General features: G+C 38.2%; 1 protein-coding gene across 37 annotated transcripts in view; it reads right to left on the bottom strand.

Moving 5' to 3' along the window:
• LOC141904097 (uncharacterized) overlaps nt 1-27,811 on the bottom strand; it is a 145,874-nt gene that overhangs the window by 99,025 nt on the left and 19,038 nt on the right. For 34 of the 37 annotated variants that reach the window (XM_074792570.1, XM_074792588.1, XM_074792593.1 and 31 more), the window contains exons 1-3: nt 26,539-26,609; nt 3,326-3,427; nt 214-312 (exon numbers count right to left, since the gene is read on the bottom strand). In XM_074792570.1, coding sequence (XP_074648671.1) covers nt 214-312; nt 3,326-3,427; nt 26,539-26,589 — 252 coding nt within the window. In that variant the 5' untranslated portion in view covers nt 26,590-26,609. Of the gene's footprint in view, nt 1-213; nt 313-3,325; nt 3,428-10,525; nt 10,703-20,255; nt 20,494-26,538; nt 26,610-27,811 lie in introns of those variants that run through there. The other 3 variants (XM_074792574.1, XM_074792577.1, XM_074792571.1) reach the window with 3 other exon arrangements.

Below are 27,811 nucleotides of genomic sequence, written 5' to 3'. Positions count from 1 at the left end.
AATCATAAGCATTCATAGTTTTGAAACCATCAAAATAGATTCCAAAAATGCGGAAGATATTGCTCTTATTCTAAATGGTATACCTATTATATTATATCATAAGTCTCTCTGGCCCCTGTCTTACCAGAAAAAAGATTATATGGCTATAACAAACAGCTAGGTGAGCTTGCCATAAAGCTGAAAATGTTGTCGTCAGAAATGATTTTTATTTACCTTAGTTGCTGCATTAACGTTGGCCCCTCGTTTCAGCAGTTCTGTCACAACGTTTACATGTCCTTCTTTAGAAGCAAGATGCAATGCGTTTAATCCATTCTGAAAAAGATAATCGAGCAATTGTTTCAAGATCTAGTCAAACACGGTACGGTGGATATTTTCCAGAAATGCAAAATAATTCTCATAAAAATTTAGCATCGCAAGAAACTTCAACATATTTGCATTCGTTCATTACATATATTCTTAAAAATAAGAATCATCTAAGGCAAAATTATGTATTTCATACTTATATCTTAATTGCTCATACGGTTATGTATAGTTTGGGGGCGAGGAACGATTGTCTGCTGGAACTGTCTCAAAAGTCTACCAGTATTTACTAGTTACTCATAAAATAGCTCAATAGCTTTTGAAATATATACCACACAAAAAAAACATTCTGAATAACCAAGATGAATTATTCATTTCATTTACTGAAATTCAGGGCTCATGTACTGATGTACGAGTGCTGAAAGAGCACGGTATTTTTATACTAAATGTTCATGTTAACTAGCCCTCCTCGACCAGGAGTATCAAGGACGAACTAAACCAACTAAACCGGCATTTTACCTGAACACTATGTACTTGTTGAGAGAGATGTAAATTAACCCACTAACACAGTTTACTTAACCCCTGAATATTTAGGTACACGATACATGTTGGTAATAGTAATAGTAATGCCCTGTCAATATCAAAACTAGCAATATCAAACTGAATTTGAATTCTAGGTCACGTTAAATAGATAGTAATAGTGGATTAGGTAGTGACACATTCGGGTCTCATATCGGAGGAGATGGCATGCGTGCAAATTTGTCTCAGATAAATTCATGGCCCTTTTCGATTGTACTCTACAGGAGTTATCTACTTTCTCATGTGATTGCTCTGCCATTTCTTCTACGACAATACAAACCAACTACAAGAATATTCCTCCGTCTGGTTTCGAGATTCTTTGGTGAATGCGATAAAGCTTTGATTTGCAATGAATACATTACATAGATTCAGAACGGACCCGACACCAGTTTCTGTCTACACACCCAGAATTTGTCCGTTCAAAACTTTAGAACGGGCTGGATCGGTTTTAATCGGTCCAGTTTAAAATGGAACGGACCGATTTTTTGAATGGACTTTTCCCTAGTGTGAACACCTGGTCCGTTGTAAATTGGTATGGACCAAATTTAGACCATTTTGAATAGTGTAAATGTGGCCAGGTATTCCCAGAACATCCGTTAGTTTCTAGGGCTTGAAACCTATACCCATACATCAGCATATATAGTTTGCATCACTGGTAGTCCGGGTGGTATGATTTGATACATCGCTATGGTAGCGAGTCCTAGGCCACTAAACTAGAGAATTACTAATTCATCCACTCAATCATAAACAAGAGAATAATACATGTATTAACAATTGAATGCACTCGAGCTTCAACAGGATATACAGTCATTAATCCCAAATCGTGTTTTTTTCAATGATAATTAGGTTCCGTCTTTTCATACGAGGGCATGTTCAGTTTCATTCCTCGGGGAAAAAGTATATTTAACAACGATAAAAGCTAGGATAATACTAGAATATAAACAGATATTCCAACATCCGGCTTTTAGATAATGACCGCTAAGCGCCACAACAAATGCTGATATTCTTCTACATTCTATCGCAGATAGAGTTCTTGAAAATTTGTCAGTTTATGAGACAGATAAATACTACTATTATTCATGAAGAGGCTAGCTTATGTCGAGCTATCAGGCAATGGATACTGACGCAACTGGGGTTATCAACAACTAGCGGGAACTACCGGCAAACAGCATGCCACTAGTGGCCATCATATCCGCCCAATATGAGCCTGCTTACAGCGCAACCCGATGTATACCAACTTGTCACAAGCCGTATATCGCTAGTTGCCCATGTCACCATGTCACATGATTGTAGCTGACGAAGACAAGGAAGCAACTGGTGGGAGATCATATCCCGCTAGTTGCTGGGAATCCAGCGCAGCCGACATAAGCTGGGCTACGATGGCATTTCCTCTTAGTAGCATCGGCATCTGTCGCCTCGTAACCTGACAATCATAGCAACACCAAAAAGATATATTGTACGAATTTATCTTAAGATTAGATAGAGAGTAGATGAAAATGTCTATCCATGTTGTCCCACTACTTCATTCTATCAATCCAAATTTGAGTCAGATATATACCTTATTGTTTATGGTGGTAAATAAGTCATCAGGCATATTGGGCCTTAACTCGAAACTGAACATGATTTGACCATAAACCACATGAAACCTGATACGATACACATGGTTTACCTATGATAATTATCGTATGTGCGTTATCTATTCAGTACGGTAATCAGGTAAAATTGTGGTATTTCCTTCTGAAGGTCAGACAACGAGGAATGTAGGCGCCTAACTATCTATCGATTCACTTTTGCAATATTTTTACGGAATCGGGCAGCGATTATTATCATCGAAAAATCTTTGATGTAGTCATGACTTAATGAACAAATACCACTCAGATAACGGCATGGAGCGCAAATATTACTTCCGAGAGTTTGACGTTATCAAGGCTGCCAACATCGGCGATAAGTGGAACATTTTCAGAAACATTTCAACAGAAATATGTCAGACAATGCTCAATAATCAAGATGCTATGAGTAATGTCCTCAATAACACTGTTCTTATTTCTGAATACCGGGTACAGCTAATCAAACAATCAAATCAGTATTTCTCAAAATAGATCGAATCAGTATTTCTCAAAATTCAAAAATCTCAAAATAGTACCGGGTAACAAATCCCGATTATCAGAACATTGGCTGTTCACCAAGAACATGAAATAATGAAAATAATATTCGAGAGATATATATTCTGTTAAGGGGAATAACGGTCTTGATAATATTTGTTTGTAGCAGAATTGTTCGTACGTAATATATCAAAACATGCGTATACATTATCCAGTTTCTTCTGGCGGATGGGGGTAAATTTCAACAGGTATACAACGGAATCAGCGATATAACACCCGGAGATGCATGCTCGGGTAAATGGATGCTGGGGCGAAAATACCCCCGTTTTATTTGCGAGACTTACCGCGTTGCTTGTGTTTATGTCTGTGCTTCCTTTCAGGTATTCCAATACTTTATCAAGATTGCCAGCCCGGGCCGCTCGAAGAAAACTAGCGTTTCCATCACTCTGTAAAATATCAAACAGCACATTGCGTGAATATATTGATGGATTGACTGATATTAGATTCATTATTTAGAGTTAACAAGTAAAAACCCACACAGTTGTTATTAAAACGTTTATTGTCTGACAGTTTCAGAGTTTATATAAACTCCATCATTTAACAAAAAACTTTATGAGAACTTTTAGACTTCAGTTGAACAGTTCTGTGTCAAATTCTGACACCAGAACTGAAAAGAGGAAATGTAGACTTTTTCAATTCTCGAAGTCAAATCGTGACTGAAAACTGTTGAGATAAAAAATGTGGATTTGCATTTGCCTCACCCGAGAGTTCAAACGGCAAAAATCATTAAATTTTTATTCGCTCAACTCAACCCACAGAACCATTAGACAAACTTTTTTTTAAACTGAAATGCGATTGTTTGCGCACACTCTCGAAAATATGTAAGGATCCACTTCCAATTGTTGTAAATTCAGTCAAACCAGTTAAAAAATCTCACGGTGAAATATAATCTATACTCGTCTGAACTACCCATTGAAATAGAATAATGCGTATACAATTGGTATCCTAACAAATTCAAATTCATTCTATCGTAAATCAAAAGTACACGATTGTGAATAAAAATAAGGATCAACATTAAAACAATAAAGGAAAAAGAGAAACAATATATCTATAAAATGACAGATATATACATACAATATTCTTTACATGATATTGACAAGATGATGTATAAATTTCGCGATATTCAAGCTAAATTGGTTTGTTAGGATCATTGAAGGACGAATGAAAAGTACCTCGGTTTAAATTTACATGTTTTTAATTTTTATGTTATATTCAATTCCTAGATTATCTCGAAGTTTGCAGTATAGACGAAAATAAATTTCGTCATCAATAACTTTAAAGTGAGGGTAGATACGGATTAAGCGACATCATGTCTCCTTCCTTTTCAATACTAAGATTAAGACAGTAAATTCGCAGTTTTGCAATCGCCGATTTCAATGAGTGATCTTTTAAAAACAATAAATATCGTTCTAGCTAAAATTCAGATCTAACAATTCTAAGGTGATAACGGCTGCAACATGGATCATTGATCTCTGAATTCCAGAATATAAGAAAACCATCCCGCATGAATTTATATACAATTCTAGTAAAGATGTAATCCAAATATATCAAGAAACTATCTTTCTAAAATCGATTTCATCAGATAACTCAGATTAGACTAAAACAAGTATATTCATATAGAAAAGACTATTGTTATTAGTCAGAAAGCAGGATTTCATTTCGAAATATTGAATTTCATAAAATTAAAATGATTGACGCGTTTTGACACTAGTAAAGCGAACATCCCCGTCGACAAATATAACATCAATGAATCTGATCGATCCGAATAGCTCCGTATGAATAAATCATGTAATTATTGCGAGACAAACCTTCATTATTTATAGAAATATATTCCACTACACAGACACATGCTCTCCTACAGACACCAGCAGTGGTTCAGCAGAACCCTCGCACAAACTGAGGGAGCGAGAGAGTCAGCCGAGTCTCTTTCAAAGATGAAACATGCCTAGAATATTCCGCATCTATCGATAACTCCCGGTAATGTTATTATCTAAAGAAACGCACTTTTCTATTCCAAGAATAACACGGCTCTGTATACAAGTACATACGTATATGTGTTAGTCAACTCCTACGCTCAGAATTACCGCTTAATTAGAAAAAAACACTTCATAAAGTCCTTCTTTTCATCCAAGACTTCGATGTCGGATTCTATGAAAATAAAGCATCCAGACGAAAGGGAACGACGAACAACGGAAGATTTTATCAATCAGTTGAAGCTATGAAAATCCGGAGCTAGTTCTACAGTATCATAGGTTTCAGAAATGGGAGAAGAATCTCGACTTAAAGAGTCAAATATGTCCCAAAAGAGTGCTACCCGAAAAGTGAGTTGATGTAATGTCAAGGTTTCTTGTCTGGGTAGCGTCAGCTAGCACGGGCTGGAAACCCTCTATCATACAGCAAGTGCTCTCCCAGTAACCGGGTTTGAGTCAGAGAGATGCAAATGATGTTGATAAGAAGAACGATACCACCGATACAGACAGTGGACTTTATACGGCATTGATTGAGATCGGATGTGATTCATACTGATCAAACACTTTCACGTAATCCTGCGGAGATTTGACAACAGAAATTGGACGCAGACGGCAAAACCCACCAGAGATAGTTAATAAATCCATTTATTCATGGTCTCAGCGGTATTATCGCGTAGCTAGAGGAATTGTTGAAAATACTTTTTTTAACTGCCAGATCCCATATTGAACATCCAAAATAATATAAATCATCCGAGAAAAACTAAAGCCATTGTCAGGGTTATTTTCTGCTGTAGTTTATTATCTTAAATGCCGATATAATGTATCATAGACTAATGTATGGTTGTATACGAATTTAATACAGATTAAATGAAAACGTTTAGGGGAAGATCCTAGAAATAGGCGAAAATCTGTGGTGATCAGATTTGAATGTCTGCAAGTTGGGGTCAAGCTGCAATCTTAAAATCCTAAGATCTAAGCCGCGAACAAGCATTTTGATCCAGCACAAATGTGGCCTGTGCCAGATTAGGCCCGGGCCAACCATTCGCACTATTAGGGCCAAATGAGTCTGTGCGTGTTTGATATGTGGCCTGACCAAAAGCATCAGATCGGGCCCGTGGCACTGTTCCAATCATAGTGTATGATTGCTCATGGCTGGAAAGCAACTTGCTGTTCACAGCATTGTTTAGTATATAGACTGGTTTAGGCCCGCTCTAATAAGGCACGGCCCAAATTTGACCCAGATCTGACCCGGGCAAAATTGTCTCCTTGCAATATTGTGGCAATAAGTTCAGCCTTAGACCGAGGCTCTTAGTAATAAACCTCATTACACTTTCCAAATATCATCCATACTCAATTTTCCAGTCGTGCATTATCTCATAAAAGTAATCAATCCAAGCTGTACAACGAACAGTTATGAATATCATAAGAAAAAGTAATGTTTGACATATACACAAACGACTGAGAGCAGGAATTCAACGAATTCAGGTTAAATCTTAAGCGATTATATTAGTCAAATAGATTCCTCTTGAAAAATTCTATTTACTTCGATAAGATAAATCAGTTACACGAAATCATACGAAGTATACAGAAACGAATATTGAATTATAGCCGAACCATAAAAGACACTATGAACACACCAACATGAACCGACACGTTTCAAGTTTGTGAATACAAGCGATTTAGCCATAGTTTTTCTTTGAAAAATACAAGCGTCTGATTTTCATTCATATGCTTTGAACGCAGACGCGTGTGGATAGGTATTCATGTCAAATGTAAATTGTTGTTGCGAGTCTTTTAACCGTTGAAATTCATAGGTAAAAAGCCAAGGTGAACGAACGAGACTGAAATCCCTTGTAATCTGAGATTCGATTCCAATTTGATGAAACTAATCTTTAGACCCCGTAAAAGCTGCTATTAATTGATACCTAGTATGCGATATTAAGAGGCTCTGCATGAGTCGATATGCGCTATGTCATCAATATAGGCATTTCAAAATAACAATTACAATTGTGAATTTTGGCATTTATTCTGTAATCAAATATATTTCATAACTCTTATTTCATTTTTGATAAATCTTAATGATTATTTTCGAGAGGGTATGCACTACGTCATATCATCAATATATCGGAGCTAGACAGGTTATCAGTCAATATTAGACTATCGATATATTCAAATCCAAAATAACATTATCGATTCTTAATATCATATAATTTATATTATATTATCTTTTATCAATAATATCACGTGATATGTGTTATTTTTCAAGGTGTCAATCAACTCTCAAGGTAGTTATCTTGTCATTCGAATCTAACTCACATCTTAGTCCTAGGATAGTTCTACAGAACCCATCTAATCAAAATTATTGAAAAGACTGGTTTTAAATCTATCTCCATTAAAAAACTCGATCTTAATTCTATGACTGGCTTCGAGTGATTAGAGGGCTCAGTTTAAAAATGGACCATCCACATTATTCAGACTAAATAGCTCGAAATGAAACATAACAGGACCCACTTCTACAGTTTTGAGTTAGATCAAACTCAACATTTTTTCTGTTACTAGTCAGTAAGGAAAAAAAAGTTTTCCAAATCATCTTTCAATGTAGTTATGGACTATATAACGTTTTATAGGCCACGATGTAGTTCATTAATACCGGTAGACCCCGGATATATTGACATCCATAGCATATATCCATTTCACATTGAACCAATGCCTAGGAATCTGTTAAATACTGTAACATCTGCCACTGCCATAACTACCGTGTTCCAACTGAAAATAACTGAAATAGCTGAGTAGCGAGGACAGGACAATATCCGGTGATAATGAGACCGATGATACTAATACCGATGAGAAGGTCGATGAACTGCTATTAGTTGTATAGAAATAAACGCTACGCTTCGGTCGATTTCGAGTTTCTCATTTTGTCAAGTGTTTCTGCACTGGCATCAACCCTCGAGTCGTTTTACTCGGTAATGCGTGATTCACCGCGGTATTTACAACATGGATCCAGTGACTCAGATTCCGTTTGAAAAAAGGGTAAAAACGTAGACCTATTCTCTATATTACAGTAAAGGTCCTCGTCTCTCATCGCCTCCAACCTCCTGCGGTGTGAGCACGATGAATGGCTGTTTGTATCACGTCAATGTCCACTAATCAATAATGATTCGACTGCTATACAGATAATCGTCACATCGTCTCTACATCTGTCCATTAGGAAAACAACTCAAAGAGAATATATTCCTTCAAAATACCCAACTTCAACCCATAACAGTTGAATAGGTGTTCAACGAAATCACGTACTTCATCTCGATTATATTTGAGGAATTTCGGATTGTTGAAGTTATACGTAAATGTGTATGATGAAGTCTTCACGCTATAGTACCGTTGTATAAATTGCGACCATAAAATTGTATTTTCATCGTCGCGGAATGTGGCGGGCTACGTCGAAATCGTACGATGGCAAAGTAATCAAATACGAGGTTTACTCATCAATTCAATTAACTCTTTATTGAATAAGAGTATACGGCCTAGATTATGCATTCGCAGCGATAGAAATAAAAAGAACGACGCATACAAAAATGAAGCACACTTTGCTTCGTAAAACAACAGCAAGCTATGAAAACAGCATAGATATTATTACAGGTTTAAGTCTACATGTGGCTGCGCAGTAGGTTCAGTCTCTGCCTACATGTTTGTCAATAAAATGGTTTTGGACGGCGTGTATCTTTGAGTAGTCGAAATTGAGTGAAAATAAATAGATTCCGAGATTCACCATCGAATGTTCGTATTCTAGACAGTTTGTCTACGCATATAGCCGTCGATGGTCTGCTACAGGATGGTGAATCAATAATACATCTTTCTGTGCACGAATCGGTCGACTCGGTACATGACGCAGGGAGAAAGAGAAGCAGGGGAATGAATTATTAATCAGCTTTTTTCTATTAATGAATGCAAATATAGAAAGCTTGGGCGAGCACTGATACTACCCGGAATGCAGACCTCGGCGACCATGAATACCCAAAACTCCGGCCGACGTGTTTCTGTCGATACAAGTCTGACTTAATGCTATTCAATGTCTGGATTCGAAGCTGTGGTCAGTCTTCGAGATCATGGATCTCGAATCAGAGAATCAGTGGTAGTCATATCTACAGTTTCGAGATGCAGACATCTAGCAAATGGAACATGAAATCCGTACGGAACAGGCCCAACGAAACCAATATATTCTATTCCTAAAAGATGCATTAAGACTGACCCATGGATAGGACTACTTTGACAGAATATTCCACTGTTCGTAAAAAATTTCCACTCTGAATAGAATTTTTGCCCTGAAGTATAAAATTTCTTTTACTAGACAGGAAGTCAAGTTCAATAGAATTGGTTTTGGATTTTCTTGAGTGTTCTCTTCAACTGCATTCGTTTTATAAGTTACAACAAAAAAGCAATTGGAAATAGCTTTCATAGATGTTCCATGTCTATATCTAATCGATTGCGATGTCTTCGTTTTGTCTGCGCATAGAAACATGTGAGATGTTCAGACGTAGTATGAAAGGGTGGGGATGATTTAATTGATTTGTTTCCTTTGTTGAAGATGATGTGGGTCTAATCAATTGAATAAGTACGGAGGCCGGCGATGAACTATAGCTTGAGATATATTGAGACTATTTGCAAAAATAGCAGAAATTCTCAATTCTTGTCGACAACTTGCATCAAAATACAGTTCTATGATGCATTTGTGGCTTCAGATGCTCACAACGTATAAGCCAAAGATTTAATTACAAATTTCATGTAATATGAAAACAAGTTAATTTTGAGGCTGCATATGAGTCATATATATAATCTATGATGTACCTTAACTCTCGCTCACAGGGACCTTAAAATTCAACCCTACCCACATCAAAACCTTACTCCTACACTGCCCATCCCCTTTGTATTATAACCTACTAAAACAAACCCTTATTTGAACTACTATTCATTCAGCACATAGTACGAAATAGCTCATGAAAAAAATGCTGTATATTAACATTAGGTAATAAATGTTGTTCGATGAAATATCCTATACTATATAATATACTATTGATTTAAAAAATTTGTGCCCTAAATGTAATAATATGTAATAGATAAATCAACTTTAGAAATACCACACCTCAAACAGGATGAATTAATAATTAACAACATGTTCTATGCCTAGTATGCACTAAGTATGCATATGGATTTATTCACTACGTGCGCATATAGATTTGCATATCTACAATAACAATTTGCACTTTTGTTCAGATTTATAGAATCCGGGCGCGCTGGCAATGATAAAATGCAGCCCACATTTCTCTAGAGAGAGTGAAATATTATTTCAGCTACCGGTATAAATGCAGGTGACGTGTGCGCGTCGATGCCAGGGCTCAGTCGATATAAAATGTCTGCCGTACTGCGCGAGTCGAGAGAGGCAGCTCCGTCCGTGTTTTTCAAACGCGGACATAATACTACGCGATTCCGACTGAAAGACAGATTCTACGTACGTACCCCAGACATGGTGCTCGTGCGTCGCGTGAATATCCCGAAAAATCTAACGCGGATAATCCAGATTTAGAAATCGCGGCCCGGTTTCGAAGGTTGAAGGGGCGTATACCGTTGTGACACCGTCGTCTCTCACTAGTTAAGCGCGGCTCTGACAGTGTGTACGAGCGAGCCGGGCGAGTCGAGTCGTGGTGGAGCGTCGATCAATACTAACGTCGTGTGTCTCTCGTGTCGTGTTGACAATATGTTACCCTCTATATATATATACACGGCTCTGAATACGACATGTAGGCCTAATACATTAATACTACTATATACATGCTATCTCATTAACAGTCAATCGCAATTAGATTTTCTATGCAAATTGCCGTTGCGTAACGCATTCTAGTACCTCACTATTTAATGATCTGAGTTTTCAGTTTAGAAATAACGCAAATTATGAACTATATGACTGTGCAAATGAGTCGGTGGTACTACCCCTATAATGGCCATTGTTGACATATTAGTATTGGTTTGTTTACTTTGCGCAGATTAGTGGCAAAGTCAAATGTTGTGAATGGACGGGATTTTCCGAAAATGTCACCGATTAACTGAATTCAGAACGTGACTAAATACAGGGAGTTGGTCCTTTACGTGAGTGACGGAATGGAATTCATGTCTGCCGGGAGAAGAAACAAATTTTACTTGAGATTTGTAGTGAACTTAGCATATCTTAATAATGTTCAATTTGCAATTCACTTATTTCCTTAACATACGAAAGACTTCCTCATATTTGCCCTGAACCTGTGTGTAAATATTGAACATTTCCCCCATGTCCTGTTTAAAGAATTCCATTCTTAGGGAACAATGAAACAACCTCTTATGTACTTGCACTTGGCAATAAATATTGCGGGATATATTTGTAGGGTCTAGACTCTTGAAATGAAACACAGACAGATGGTCAGCTTGAGGGGAATTCCATGTACTTAGTAAACTGCACATAACCTAATAATGACCTACAATTCGACGAATGACTGTCCCTTGCCTTAATCCAGACAATTCTACTTCAATAGATTATTCTGTAAATATAACTGATAATATTACATGACAACACTGTGCAAAATCTGTCAGTTCTCACTGAAATTACAAAATTATGAAGGTACAGAATATACTATCAAAAGAAGACCAACAGTGACACATTCATATGTTTTATCTTCACCAAGTACAATATGATATTTTAGTGTCGAAATGATTTGGTTCCTCCTGCTTAACAAATTTCAGCAAAATTTAGCTTCACATGATGGTCTAAATATGACCAGGGGCCAGTTGCACAGACTGGTCTTATGTCTAAGCCATGATTATGCAACCGGCCCCAGGGAGGTAACTGCCTGCTTAAGGATGAATTCATTGTCACCCCATTCAAGACTTGCTTCCAGGATTGAACATCGAAAATTGACTCATTAGCGTTACCATGGAACCCGTGACCATTTCAGAGTCCACGGTTTAATCATGACTAAAAGACTTGAGTCATTTCGGCACCAGGGGCCAGTTGTACAGTCATGGCATTAGATTTAAGACCAGTCTAGGACTAACTTAGTTTGATGGCCGATCTTAAGATCCGTCTTAAGATTTAAGACTACTTCTGGACTTAAGTCACCACTGTGCAACTGGGCCCTGGTGCAAGTTCAAGACATTATTCCAGAAGTGGTCTCAAATGTTAAAACTGATCTTAAAGTTGTTAGATTAGCTACAGAACTAAGGCGGTCTTAAAAAGATCTTAAGTCTAATCCATGGCTATGGAACCTGCCCCAGATCCACAACTGTGCAACTATAGCAAGCATTTTCGGTCTGGGCCAATGGTTTACGTGTGAACTCGCTCTCTATTAGGATTAGGCAAAGGCCGAATTTGACCCGGGCCCGATCCTCATCTCCGTGTTATCGCGGCTCATGTCCTTAGAATAAAGATGAAAGGTCGAGTTCAGTGAGAGATGATAGACACAGAGTCTCTATTGATCATTGAGGCCAGGTCGATATGAATCAATAACCGATCACCAATAAAGAGATATATGCGCACGATCATCAACATAAAATATTATACCGTTTCCAAAATGGATGATCGTCCAACCTATGATCGCATGATCGCGAATGGATGAATTTTTTCGCGATTTACAAATGTTCATAAAAGCACAACGTGGACATTCTAAACACGATAAGCCACGATAACAATGCCTAACTGGGACACGATCATTTCAATGTTTCAGTCAGTAAAATTAGTTTTTCGAATCGAAGCTGCCCGACTGAATTCTCGATCAATCAACGCGGGATGAACTTTGCAGCTTATGAGTCTATGATAAGCTTAGTGGATTACCATCCGGCAAAGCATGACTACGCCAACATGGCGCGCGATGACACGAAATACATATCGACAACTCGCATAAATACATTTGCGCCCGTACCAAAATGTTGGCGCGACGACACACGACATTTAACGATACATACCATCGCCGAACATGCTGCACCCAGGATGCCGAGTTGATGTCGCCCCCCGACCGGTTCAGATTTCGTCGTATTCTACGTTTTTATTTTCGAACATTTCCCGAGGTTTTCACTCGGAGGATTCGTCGTCGGCGAGAACGAAATTGTCACTTCCCGTAACCATAGCGATGGTGCAGACAGCGTAGTAGCAGCGCGGCGCGGTGTGTTCTCCTGATGATATCATTCGTAAACGACAAACACACACATGCGCATGGCAATAGAAGGGAACCGGGTGCAAGATAAACCCCTACACCGACTGACTGATAAACCCTTCGTCTCACTAATCGGTTTACTGATTTCTGATAAGCGCGACGTAATAATCCACTCTGATAGCTAATACGAAACTCAATAACTGTGCAATAGGTTACTTATGCAGTAATATTGCCGCCACCGCTGGTATTTTTTTAGCATGATGCAAATGAAGGATTAGCTTTCTGCAAATGGTGACGAGCCACAAGGTGACAACAGTTCTCAGGCTCACTTGAACTCTGAACGTTACCACGCATTAGTTCCCATTGCATTTTGGATATGTTGTATCTAGGGCAAAAAGCCAAATTTTGTCAAGACAATTTTTAAAATTTCGACCCCGTTTCTCAGGTGTGAGGTCATCTTCAAGGTCATGAGGCTGAGAAACAGAGCTCTTAGTGCCTAGCTCTGCAGCTAGGTGGTGCATTTGGCCTATTCTTTGCACTGCACATTAACTAGACCCCCATACTAATATAGTACCCAGGTTTCATCAGGATCGTCCAACTACTTATGAAGCTGAAAGACAGACCCACAGACAGGCAGACAGTACATGAGAATAAGGGTCTCACGGAAGCCTGAAAACCAATACCCCTTCCCCTATAACACCCTGGACAGCTACTTCATTGATCTCTTGGTAGATTTCATTCAATTTGTTCTGATTTAGTGTTCCTTACAACCCTTACAAACCCAGCACACACAGCATAGTGAAACAGGGTGGGAGGGTCGTCATTAACACAAAGTGCCATCCATCAATTACATGGAATTAATCAAAATTTGTGAAGACTGTTCTCTTGATGGATCATCGACATATTATTACTGATGAATCATGATTTATTTCCTATTACTTTTTAACTCAATTCACTACGGAATATTGATTCCAACTTGAGAAGCGAACTCTTGATCTGCAATAATTTTCACTTCCTTCTTCGAAAAAAATGCATTCATGAAAATAGACGAGGTCGGCGAGCTTTTTTCTAGGAGCAGCGAAAGGGGATGATGCCAGTGAAGAGCGCAACCAACGCTGCCGCATAATTAATCCTGACATTACGAGACAGCCCCTCGAGCGATGAATCAAAATGCGTTTCATAACCGATGGCGGATGACAACTAAATTGCAGTAATGTTCACTCACACATGAAATTGAGCGAAACACTGAAGAGAGAGATACTTAGTTTATCGTCACGGCGAAATGACCTCTGCAGCATTCCGTCAAATATTGTTCATTCGGCTAGCCGGAAATCGTTACCATAGCAACGCGGCTTCGTCTTGTTGCGGGATGATGAGATGGAAATTTCCAACGGCGATGTTTGCTCAGTTTAGTTCGCACCTTTGTTTATTGCGAGCTTATGTTTTAATTACTCTCAGTATCTGCCCGAGTACCTGCTCTTAGAGACCGTGTTTTTACGCCGTTGAGATCGTAGAAGACATTTTCAAATATAACGGCTGTAAAAGCAATACCGCACCATTCAACCCTGATGGCATTTAGACCTCTTGGAACCTCTGCCCTTGTAGACTTGCCACATACAGGGTTCATCGTGTCGATTGACCAATCTCATTTAATGACTTTCAAAGACTTTTTCGACTCCAATTCCAGGACTAATATATAATCTTAAGCAGCCCTCCGGATCTGCCCAGGCTTAAAACTGAAATCTACATTTTTCAGGCATTCATATAATCAGTATATTCTAAGAGCTGTAAAACAGTGAACTTGTATCTTGGATCTGCAGCTGATAGTTATTGGCAGAGGCCATTCAAGGAACATTACAATGATTTAAGGATTTTAGAGCCCATTCCATGATACTCAAGGCCATGAATTGATCCGTTCCCATTTCAAAATTTCTTAGAACCTTCAGGGACTGCTATGAACCCTACACATACCAAATTAGCAGACGAAATCAAATTTGTGTTGTAAAATTGCCCATAAAACATTCACCAAATGAAGTAAAAATGTCTGAATGACTGATGATGTCACATTTCGTACCACTCGTGCATTGATCACTATACTCAGTCGGGCCTGGGTTTATAGCGTGGCAGTCAGATGATGCCATCGAGGTTCGAATGTCTGCCAAGGGCAAATGAATATTTTGATGTGAGCAAGAGATATCTTCCATAGTTACAATAACGCCAATACAAGGCCAAAATGCCACAAAGCAAGGCCGAATGAAAACTGAAGATACACCTTTAATAGGGTGAAATGCAAGAATAAATGGGAATCTAAGAGTTAGATATTAGGTTACAAGGGGAAACAGCAAAACATCTTTAAAAGTCGGGCATTTTCATTTACACTATGATCCACTTACAAATAGACTTCCCAAATAGGCTTTCAAATGACACGTTAATTGTTTTTTTTAACGTGTGGAGAGCACATTTTCTCCTAACTGACTCCGATACGTTAATTATGTAATGAATGTTCATCCTGTTTTTCAACTGATAATTGTAGCTTCCTGTATGAATTTACAGTAACAACCTTGTTCCATATATATCTATATCTAATAGTAATATCACTGAAAACAATACACAAGCCAGTTTCAATACCAGAAGCTGTATGTCACGTATGTTACCCCAATATATAGAAAAACTTTACCATAAAAACTGCCTCGTAAAACAACTTTTTGATGCCTGTATTGGCGAGTTTACTCGCTAATAAAGCAAATTTATAGCAAATGCATATGCTTCCTCAGTTTAACCCTGCCTGTAAAAATTCTAAATCTGTGGTTAGACAACCAAATCTAGCTATTGGAAAGCTATTATTCAGTTTTCTTTTTTTCAAACTTTCCATCTGTATCTTCTATACGGTTTTTCTTGTAAATTAATGAATAAAATTGTATTTGAATTTGAATTTAAAAGCCCGATGCTAAACCGGCTTGAGTTTGTTTCAAGGTCGTCTTAATGGTGAAATGAAATTTTTGCCTCTCGGCATAAACTACTCGACGCTCCCGGATGTAATGTAACATTTAGTCAGTAGACAGATTAATGTTTAACAGGTGTGCGAGGGGAAAAATTGCTCGTCTTCCAGATGCCACCGTGGTAGGAAAAATCAATAAAATGCCGTTCCACATATTTCTGAGTGTGGGTGGTTTGGTAGCGTTGACAACTGTGTCACTACTTACAATATTTCCAATGGCAATTCATCCATGTACAAAAAATTTTCAGTAAAATAAGTAACAATTGAGGTCATACTAGCGACTAACCAGATGGCATGAGCAACCAAAAAGACTTGAGAAATAGCTAAATCTATCAAAATTATGCGTGTAGATCGTTCCAGAACGTATCGTAAATAGTAGTTGTGCATTATAAATAATGTTTGTTATGTTCTCCACAACAGGTTTTAGATTCTCCGCCCCTTCCATCTTTAAATCTACCCCTCTGAAAACCAGCCACCCTTTATATGAAATGCCCCCACCAGAGTGGATGTCAATATTCTATCTACGCAGATATTTGCTTTTGAATATATTGAGCTGATGGGAAAAATAGAAGATTACACAAAAATTTAGCTTAATCTTTTTAAATTCTGTGTTATTGACTATTGACTTCCATGTTAATCGATTTAACTCAAAAGGTAATTCTAACCAAAAACCGATAACCGAATAACTACTACCCAGTCTGGTGGTGGATCGTAACTAGCCACAAGTGGGATCCTGTACCCAGTCCCACAGTAGTGAGTTAAGATTGGGCTCGGAAACCAAAATTGAACAACTTTCAACTTAGAATCAACTCTTACTCACAACTGTGCAATTGGGTCTTCAATTGTCTAATGTTTTTTCACTTACTACATGTGTGAATACCGGGAAAAAAATTGAGGTTTTGATATTCATTTTTTTCCCTCGAAATTCCGATACAGATATCATTCTGTAACACTTAACGCAGTGATGAGCAATGCAATATCTCAATTATTATTTCATCAAAAATATCTGAAAATAACAGCAGCGATGCATGCGACTATTATAGAACATGACAGTAATGAAATTGCTATTCATAAAATTAATGTTGCTACCGGGAAAATTATCTGACATGGAAAACACCCCCAATGGGGCTGTTATGTTCCCTGTCATGTTAATTTAATATCGCTTCCTTCCTACGGCCTTTCTTTATATTTCTATAGATTCAATGAAAATATCTAAACAATACACAGATTAAATAGATTTGAACGAAAAAAAAGGTCCCCGCATTATTTATCATCACACTGCAGAGCATGTCGAAATAGAAAAAGAAACCTTCGTGATCTAGTCTGAATTACTGTTCGGATTTGAGTTGTTAAACTGATAAGTTTGCTGGGCTTATCGTCGCATCATGGCGTATCAGATCAGCATCTGAAGATGAACTATCAGCTCACTGCTCTATCTCTACATAAGACACACGACCAGAGAAGAAATCAATCAATATTTATAGAACTGCGTGTCCTTCAACGTCAGTACAGCTGAGCGATACCCATCACGAATACGACTACTACACAACCACCAGAAACCATCGAATTCACCAAGAACGACGACAGTCTTACCTTAGCTTGGTGTTGGGGCGAAGGCGCCGAGCTTAAATGTATTTTACATTCGCAGGACATCGTTTTATTTATTTCGAACACACGCTGCGATTTAAAAATATATCCCCGATTCAAACTATCCGCGTTGGTAGCGTTGACACATCAATACAGAATGCACACAGTGTGTAACTCACGTTCCCAACTCATCAGTACATTTGAATTATCACCCGCAGTATCACAGTCTCTCTCTCTACGATCAATTTCTCTAGCTAGAAGGCACACAACAAGCTAGTATATAGAAGAGCCTATAGATAGCTAGCCGTGTGTGTAAAACTATTAACAGTTCCTTCGATTAATTCTTGTATTACGCGCGCGCAATGCCCGTATATCATATGCGCGTGCTTTCTCTGCTGCGTTACCGAATTTAAATCATCGTATATATTTGTAGGCGAGGGCGACAGAGAGAGGGTGCGTTTCTAGTAGAAGTATCATTGATGGTTTATTATTAAATTCCATGTATGTATGCATACGCGAATACGTGCCAGTTCAGTGCACACTTTTGTTTCGCCAGTTATTACGATATACGTCAATTCGAGCATGAGCATACATTCGTCAGCGACGAGGACTAATTACGCGTTCGTTATTACTCTTAACGAAGTGTAATTACCCGAAAATAATCACCATCTACGTTTCGAAAAAAAAAAAAATATCACCCCGCTTTTTTGCCAATTGATAACGAAAGCACGCGAGCGCACCGCACCGTACCCATTCAGTAATAAAAGAAACGTCATCGTCCCGTTGCGACGAAGGTAAGATTTATGTTTGTATTTACAGAAATCAACCACGTAATAGAAAACCCGGCACAAATAGAAGGCTAATTTAGACTTGTAGTGCCAGTATATGGAGGAACCAACTAATCCACCGGATGGCGTGATAAGCGTTCGGTATTAAATGTCACAATTACTTAATACTGTAAATAAAAATATACTAATTAAACTTGTTAGATTTGTAAATGCTGGTCTCATGCTACTTAGGTAGATTTCATGTATCTGTTATCTCTATTATTATTCCATTCTATGTGTATTTCTGTTTCGTTGTTTTAAGTTTCATAAGTTATAAATTTGTAACCTCTATATACCAAAGTTTGGTTAGAGAAATAAACCATTCTATTCGATTTTCTATTTTTAAGGCGGGCTCAGACCTGCAACCGATTCCTGCGTTCTAATCTGTTACACAAGTATATAATCTTTTACTCTTTAAATAAAAAAATTTGTGCATTACGTACTAACGTACGAAAATAGAAATATTAAGAATAGAAGATTAAAAGACGATGGAATACAATGGATTTTATCTAATGTTCTACATTTTTCTCAATGCATATCTCGCTTCTTCGTAGCAAGGATTCAAAATTTTCCATTTTCCGCGTATGTCTACGTGTTTTCCCGACGGACTCTGAAAAACTTGTGCTCCAACTTGAAATACCACCGAGCAATAAAAATTTCTAGACTCAACATTTATACTTCGAATGCCAACGTATCTAAACGAACACACAAATCAAAACCAAGGTTATAGCTCTATTTACTTTGAAGCACGAATCTAATTTATCAGGTTGTAAATTACGGTAAATGATGGTCAAATGCACATGTGGTTGTCATGTACGGCTATTCATAGAGCGGCTATTTACTATTTCACCCGATTAAACGATTAAAAGCTACTACGAGTCAACCAGGTGGCAGCACTAACAATATTCCAAGAGCCATTAATTATTACCGATCGAAAAATGATATGAAAGCAAAAGAGGAAAGATTATAGCAGTGATCACACGAGTGTTTTTGGCCTAGGACAACTGTTCACACGGGTGCCAAATAGGCCTGAGCCTGTTTGGACCGACCAAAAACGTCGCACCAGGCCCGAGCCAAATTCTAGCACGAGACAAATGATTGCGTTTGAATTGCAACTGGTACTGTTTGACCTTTATTTCTAAATTAGTCACCATTACGCAGTTTTGATGAAAAGTTGAAATGATACAACTTTATCCAGGGTAAACCCTGAAGCCCCCCCGCCCCTAATAGCCCCACTCTTAATCACAGTTATATTACGACTGGCGCCTGAATCTTTTTAGTCCTGCATTATGACCAGGAATTCTAAAACTTCCTTTGTAAACGATACATTCGAATATAGGAAAAAGAGAAACAATTTTTCTTCCCCGGTGAAGCATCGAAATAAAATGCTCGCAGTTTATGGTAAACTGAGACAGTGATATAAGTTATGCAAGAATGATTACGATGATATCAGCTCGCGATATCAGATGATACGATGAAAACCTCCTAGACAGACAGACAGATGAGAAAACAGTCGTAGAATGCGCTTCTTCTTATCCGGCAGCAGAACTGTTTTAACCGGGAGTGAACCAGAAAGCGTGACTGACAACTTTTTCCATACAATTTCTGAACCGTTATTTTGGAAAGGTTCGTCAATTCTAAGTAATTCAATCTCTTACCGTTCCCTTCAGTTTACGCAGCATTTTAATCGGTTACCATCGATTCGTAGTTGGAACTGAGGCAAGTTTTAATCCAGTTAATAGTTACAACGCGCTTATAGTGGTGAATGAAGCCAGCAGCCGACCTCCTCCCTGTCCGACAGTCTGGTTATATTCCTCTCTCTCTCTCTCTCTCTACAGTATAGGAGAGGATAGTATACGCACATGCCGAAGCAGTTACATAGGTGAAAATAGCACACATTGATAATGATAACAAACAACGCGCCCTGCTCCTGTTACTTCAAATAGAGACACATTACTCATCAAACTGAGGCGAATACTGCTCAAGACAATAATCGTAAATTTCATCCATCAGTAACACACACGCGGCCCTGGCCTGCCACACAGAGCAGAGAAAAATATGTGCACCCAACTGAAATAAATTTTCGTGCCATAAACTTTCATTAGCGCAGTAACCACAGCACGTGATAAGAATTCAAACGGTTTTTCTTTATTTCTGCCAGAGTAAAATTACTATCTTCGTGATCAACAGTTTGGATTACACAATCCTGGGGACCAGGTAAGTGGTTTAAAGGTAGATAGAATCATCGATGAGAACTTTGTAGTCAAACCAAAGGTCCAATATTAGGGCTGAGCGTGCTCACTTGGGGGTTCTTTTTGGCTGAAACGTGTTCACTTGGGGTTCTTTATGACAAAATTTTGACCTTATTTTGAAAGTAGGTCCATGCAGCAGAAGCCACCCTGAACCCCCCTCCCGCTACAGCCCAGGATATGATAAGGTGCAGAATGAGCAAATTTTCTCCCGCAAGCTTTGAATATTCCAGATGAAGTTCGGTGCTCTAGATTTTCAGAGGTCAACAGGTTTCTAGGAAAAGGAGAAACACATTCGTTGTTTATAGACAAACCAGATATGACCTCGATTCCCGTGACCTTGATGTGGACTTAGCCATAATTTATCTGACAACTCATGGTCTCAAGGAAGCAAGAATGAGGTCAGTCAATACATAAACATCTTAGCATTTTGCCCTGATCATCCTAACTATTGAATACAGATGAGTGAATTTGAAATGGTAATTTCGCTACTGGTAAATCAGACAAATATTTCAGAATATTAGTATTCACGATTCATACAAATTCATGGCCAGTTCATCAGCTGAAACTTTTCATATAAGCCTAAATCATTGTGCACCGGGTCTCTTTAACAGAAAAAGAAAACAATGCAATTTTCTATCACAGAAAGGTGACTAATTGTCAGCAGAGACTTCTCTGTAGTCTGAATGGGCATGAATCATATTTTCCAGAAGTGACACTGGAGACACCTGTTGGATGAAATCGGAACGAGCGATGATTCCTGACACTGCTGATAGCGAATCAGTAGTAGTAGACGGATTTAACACTAGATGTCACCAGTAATCCGTAATAACAAGATATCAACAAGTGAGTATCGCTCGAGCTCGACGACGCAACGCGCGTAGAAGCCACAAGCATGCCTCGACACATCTCAGAATATCAGATCATTAACCAAAAATATCCCGAAGCCTCAGTCGAAGCCAAGCATCTATATTGGGATATGAATAACATAATATAACTTCAAGAAAAAAAGCAATTATCTAAATTAACCGAAAGTCATAAATTCAGTTTTGTTGACTATGACGACAACAGCAAAATATACGCGAAATATAAGTCGATGTAATTTTATCGTCGGAAATGTCTATTGGGAAAATGCAATCATAGATTTTCGCTGATAATTAATCAACCAATAAACAATGGCCATTATAGCATACAAAACAAATGCGATGTATACTTTCACTAAGGCTAAAATGATACCTCTGTTTCTCCTAATCGGCCGGGTAATTTTTGTATACCGCAATAAAATTTGTAATCAGTTCATTTCCATAGCTGCCAGGTATGATATGGTTGCTTGATCATTTTCTTAGGGTAGACAGCAGAGAGGAGAAAGGAGGTTAAATTTTTTCTAGCCTAAACCATGAAATACAATTACAACCAGGCATTAAAACCAGCAGTCCTTCAGCAATGAAATAAGTCTGGCTCATGTATAGTAACTACTACGGGATCTCATAGCTGTACATATTAATATTGGTCTAACGGGAGCAGCAATATCATTCCCCCTTTGATAAACAACGAAATATTGTTAATCTCTCATTCGAGGCATGTTTTTCATCAAAAATTCTGCATTTTGTTATCCGTAAATGTTACAATCGCAATTACACGTGTCGATGTTATAGATTTGCAATAACATCGTAATATCAACGTTTTGTGAAATGTTGTGCAGCAGCAGCAGCAGCAGCAGACAGAGCTTAATTCTTGCCGACGAATTTAATCCCTAAAACGTGATCGATGTTATCGAGTTCTCTCTTACTATATTCTTCGATAATCCACGGAAACCATGTTTGCCATAATGAGAAATGATATCTACAGTTTTTAAGATGTCATTCGGGATTATCTTCGTGAATGGATAAGCAATACACGAGCGTGTCGGATTAGGGAAAATGTCTAGACACAAGAAATTAAGAAATTTTTGCATTTCGAACAAGTTACCGGATCGAACCTGGGGCGAATCTAGGGTCTGACTCAGGGAATCGAACCCGGGGCGAATCTAGAGTCTGACTCAGGGAACCCAACCCAGGGGCGAATCTAGAGTCTGACTCAGGGAACCCAACCCAGGGGCGAATCTAGGGTCTGACTCAGGGAATCAAATCGGGGACGAATCTAGGGTCTAACTCGGGGAATCGAACCCGGGGGCGAATCTAGGGTCTGACCCAGGGAATCAAACCCAGGGGTGGATGGATGAAAGGGAGGGCTACACCCCCAAAATAGGGCATATCATCTGGTTGAAAGGGTACCCTGAAAAAAAGCTCATCGGAAAACATTAACTCATTTTTGGAAATACAGAGGACAAGCTTATGAATCTAAATTTTTGTAGGTAGCAGGTAAATATCATTCATCCTCCCGTGATGAAACTTCAGGACAGCTTGACATCTTTAGGGGTGGGGATGTACACCCTCTGCACCCTCTCCTTAGATCCTCCTCTGGAACCCCGGTTGAAGTACTTCCTGTTCGCTTACAAGCTAGTTTTATTCAAAAACAATGCTTCAAACATTCCTTAATTTCGTATTTGTGATATATACTTTTTCAATTTAGTGAAGATAACTATATTTCATTTAAAGATAGGTCGAACTTGATTCAAGAAAGTTCAGTAAAAAGTTTATGCGGACATTAAATTATACTTTTTAACAAAGTACAATAAAAACTTGCACGTGTTGATGTTTCTGTTTCTAGGGAATAGTACAGCAAAGTCAGTGCATAACACTTCTTAAAGCATAGAAATAAATCAAAGTGAAACTGAAGCAAGTGAAACATTCTACGAAAAAGCTATTCCTGAATATCTATTTTTTTACGCCTTAAAAACCGTTACAATTATTCTTACATTGACACCTACGTAGTATGCCTTATCTAAGGGGTTCTGTGTGAGTCGATGTCATCCATGTTAGCGTTTCAAAATAACATTAAAAATTGGGAATTTTGGTGTTTATTTTCAAATATATTTCATTAATCTTATTTGTTATTCTATTTTATTTTTTATGAATTCTAATAATATTTTTGAGAGGAGTACATAACGTCATCGATATATTGAGGCTCGACTTGCTGCATAGGTCAATTCAATTATAGATATTCAAATCCAAATTACTTTATTGATCCTTAATATCAATTTATATCATATTATTCAATGTCGATAAAACTAAGCAATATATGTGCTATTATTCAAGGTGTCATCAAATTTTCATGTTAGTTTTCTTGTCTGTACTTTCTAACACAAAGTATACTACGTGTAAGTATCGCTTGTAAACAAAGCACAACACTATCACGCGCGGTGCAGATAAACTAAAACGACTTCAAAAATGCCAACAATCACAGCACATCCTCCAAGTGTTCACTTCCGAATTGTTTTTTCCCAACGTCGTAAACAATGCTTACTACCAAAAATACATTTATGTATTTTTGTTACTACTCATATGCGTAGGCAGACGTATCGACACAATTCTTGCCGTATCAGAAGCTACTGGCTACGGTTCAGTAATTCTACCTTATCCGACATCAAAAAAAAATTTCTCCACAATCGTTTTTTGATTACCACAAAAACTACAGAATACGTAACATAACATGCGCGAAAGAAGTCAGAGTACTATCCCAGTCTGCGGCAGGCATCTGAATATACGATGCTTTCTAATTTGAACTCAAAATCTAGCATAGTAAATACTGCGTAACTATGCTCTACATGTAGGCTATATAGCGTGTAAGACTCACCGTACGAATTGAAAGGGGTTTCCAGCCGCCCGGACGCCCGCAAGTACAACATGAACAACATTTGCAAGACATTACGTATATAGAAATCCGTATATAGAAATCCGGAGACACGCAGCAAAATTCGTTTTAATATCGAGATGGATAAATACTGAGCGTGTACCGAGAGTATGCTGCTTCTTGTGAGGAGCAGGAGAAATACCTGAGCTAGTTTACCCCCAGCCTGTAACAGCTCTCTATTAGAAAGAGCAAGAGAGAGAGAGAGAGCAGAGAGAAATAGAGCTGAAACTTGTAGGTTCATTTTTCATGTTAATACCACCGACTACTTAAAAACGAGTAAAAGCCACGCGCACCGACATCCACCGACAGCGCACGGATGGCTTAAACCAATAATACAGGTGATTATCACGCTTTCAAACATCACTCGAGCCGTTAAAAAACATCATCAGAATTAACGACGGAAATAACTGTTGTGTTAAATGAGTAAGAGTATTAATACTGTTTGTTCTGCTCTTCAGTAATTAACATATTGTACATTGTACATTATACGGGTCAGGACCTCGTAACAGCAAACAAAACAACAAACTCTTCTCGTTTAAAATCGGGGTGGGGGGCGGATGGGGAGCAAATTCTGTATGCCTATTTGGCCTGACCAAAAATCTCGGACCAGGCATGAGCCAAATTTCAGCACAGGAAAGTCACTTCACTTTGTTTAAGCATTGTTTGGTATCAAATCAGTGGTTATGTGTGAGCGCGCTCTCTATTTAGGCAAGGGCCAAATTTGACTTGGGCCTGATCTGTGCCAATTTGGCCTGGGCCTAATTGTCTGCGTCTGATCGCGGCTTAAGTATAAACTGAAAAAGGCCGATAAACCTGTAGAACAACTCAGCGAGTAGGAATGAACTTTACTTCAAAGCTGCACAACTAGTTCAATATTAAAGCCATACGAAAAACAAGTTTTTTTCCATTTTTTTCTACATATTTCGCATTTGTAGACAAACTTGCCGTTTTTATTCCGTGTTATGATTTTCCGCGCGCACTGTATTCAAGAGTTGAAAAAGATCGCTCATTATTGTTTGCTCACGAGGCATAAATGGAATTCTACAGTCAACGCGCGCCGCTTACCTGGCCCAGTGTGTCATTATGTAAACGGTTCTTGGATACCCGATAATTTCAAAGCGTATTTGGGACGCCATTACTACGTGACAATCGTGAAAACCCATCAATCAAATTTATGTAAATAATCATTTGATTAAGTTAATATTAGACTAGTCTGGATATTGTGCCGGATCCCGAAAGAAGAGGAAAGACACGAACATACGATCCTTAGATATTCAATGCTGCGACTAAAGTCCTTCCACAGTCAGATGTATGACATTGAACTCAATTTGACTTTTGTTTCAATCTAACAACGTAACTAATGCCTGGATGAAAATCTATCCTATATTCAAATATCAACCTACAGGGGCCGACCAAGGAATTTACAATAGGAAGACCCAAAACTTCCTAGGAGTGATAAAAATGTGTGAACATTATTAGGGAGTTTGGGAGCCCTCCCCATTGCTAATATGAAAAATTCATCATTTCTTTAGTAGCGGCTAGTGATTCTAAAATAAAATTACCATGTATATAATAGTGTTATAATGTTATCTTGGCAAGTATGAGGGTATACCTCCTGGGTTCCCCCTAAATCCATCCCTGAGTCTTACTTACTGTGGAACTTATGGATCCAAAACTAAAATGATATAAAACCAATAGCTCACAACGATTGAATCTAACAACCCATGATATTTAGAATCTTTTTAATCTTAAAGTTCCAAAGACTTCCTACAAGTTACACATCGACAAAATGAAATGATAATTCTCATAAGAAGAAACTGAACTTTTTATACTTTAACCAATAGCTCTTTTTTGGGAGATCGTGTCACTAAAATCCTACAACTCGATGACAACGACTTACCCTAAAGTCTTCCTCTAAGATTAACTCCGCGCGGACTTCTTCGTGCTGCATGATGCTAAAACCGACTGACTCCAGTACTCCCCAGTCGAGAGAGAAATTTTGACACGGAAAAAATCCGGCAGACTGCGATAAAAAACCAGGTCAACAAATCACTCTTTCGTCGTAGCGTTGTTGCGATAATGTAATATATATATGCACGATATGAAACCGGTAGCTGAGCAGTGATCCAGACTCGACAAAACCTCTGTTATTATGTCGTTACGTTAATTGCGGCGAATTGCCTTTAATATGGGTAAAACATAAAACTGTATCCACACGTTGTGTGCGTGTGTGCTCACATTCGTCGACGAAGCTCTTCATCAAACTTAACCAATATTAAATAGCGACACTCATCATGCGTGGTCTGTGGTCGTGGTGTGCGCGAACACACTCACCCGACGCTAATAGAGACACCCCCTTCAATACTGGATGCTTTTTTCGCGCATCTGATGCAAAGAAGAACGTTATTGAAACTATGCATAAAATAATCGAGCAACATTTCGGCGATTCCCTGCGAGATTCCCTTTCGAAAAAGGAAAAAAAAACAGATCGCGGCATGAAATTTGAGCGCTATAGTATCCAGGGCGGAACTAGAAAATTTTAAAAAAATGGGGTGCACTTTGGATACAAAAAAGGAATTGCTGTCGCCGAACCAGAAAATGTTAGAAAAATAGATGCATTCATGCATCTAAAATTAATATCTTTAGAAATTGAATTCCTTACATTTTCCCAATGTTTTATGATGCCGTAAAAACTGTTACGATAATGTTTATACATATTGATACCTAGCATGTGTTTACCTAAGGGCTTCCATGTGAGTCTATGTGCACTGCGTCATCAATATTAGCGTCTCAAAATAACAAAGAAGACTCCATGTCAGCAGCTATCCCCCACTAGATGGCGTGAGTATCAGTGAGACAACCCTGTCACAAGCAAACGTAGAGTCCTACATCATCAATATATCAGGGCTAGGGTAGTCATTGCCGGTCAATTTAATCATCAGTATTCATATCCAAAATAACTTTATGAATCCTTGATATCATATAATTAATTATCATTTATTGTTGACAATACTAAGAGATATATTTGTCATTTTCAAGGCATCAATTAACTTTCAAGTTAGTTTTCTCATTTTTTAATGCACCCCTGGACCCAGTTCCACCGTTGTGAGTTAGAGTTAACTCTGAGTTAGATTAGTTCATTTTCAATGAGTTAACTCAGGGTCAAATCTTAA

Source organism: Tubulanus polymorphus, chromosome 4 (assembly GCF_964204645.1).
Source record: "Tubulanus polymorphus chromosome 4, tnTubPoly1.2, whole genome shotgun sequence".
Classification (NCBI taxonomy): domain Eukaryota; kingdom Metazoa; phylum Nemertea; class Palaeonemertea; order Tubulaniformes; family Tubulanidae; genus Tubulanus; species Tubulanus polymorphus.
Note: the sequence above shows the minus strand (reverse complement) of the source record. Positions and strands in the feature narration are given on the sequence as shown.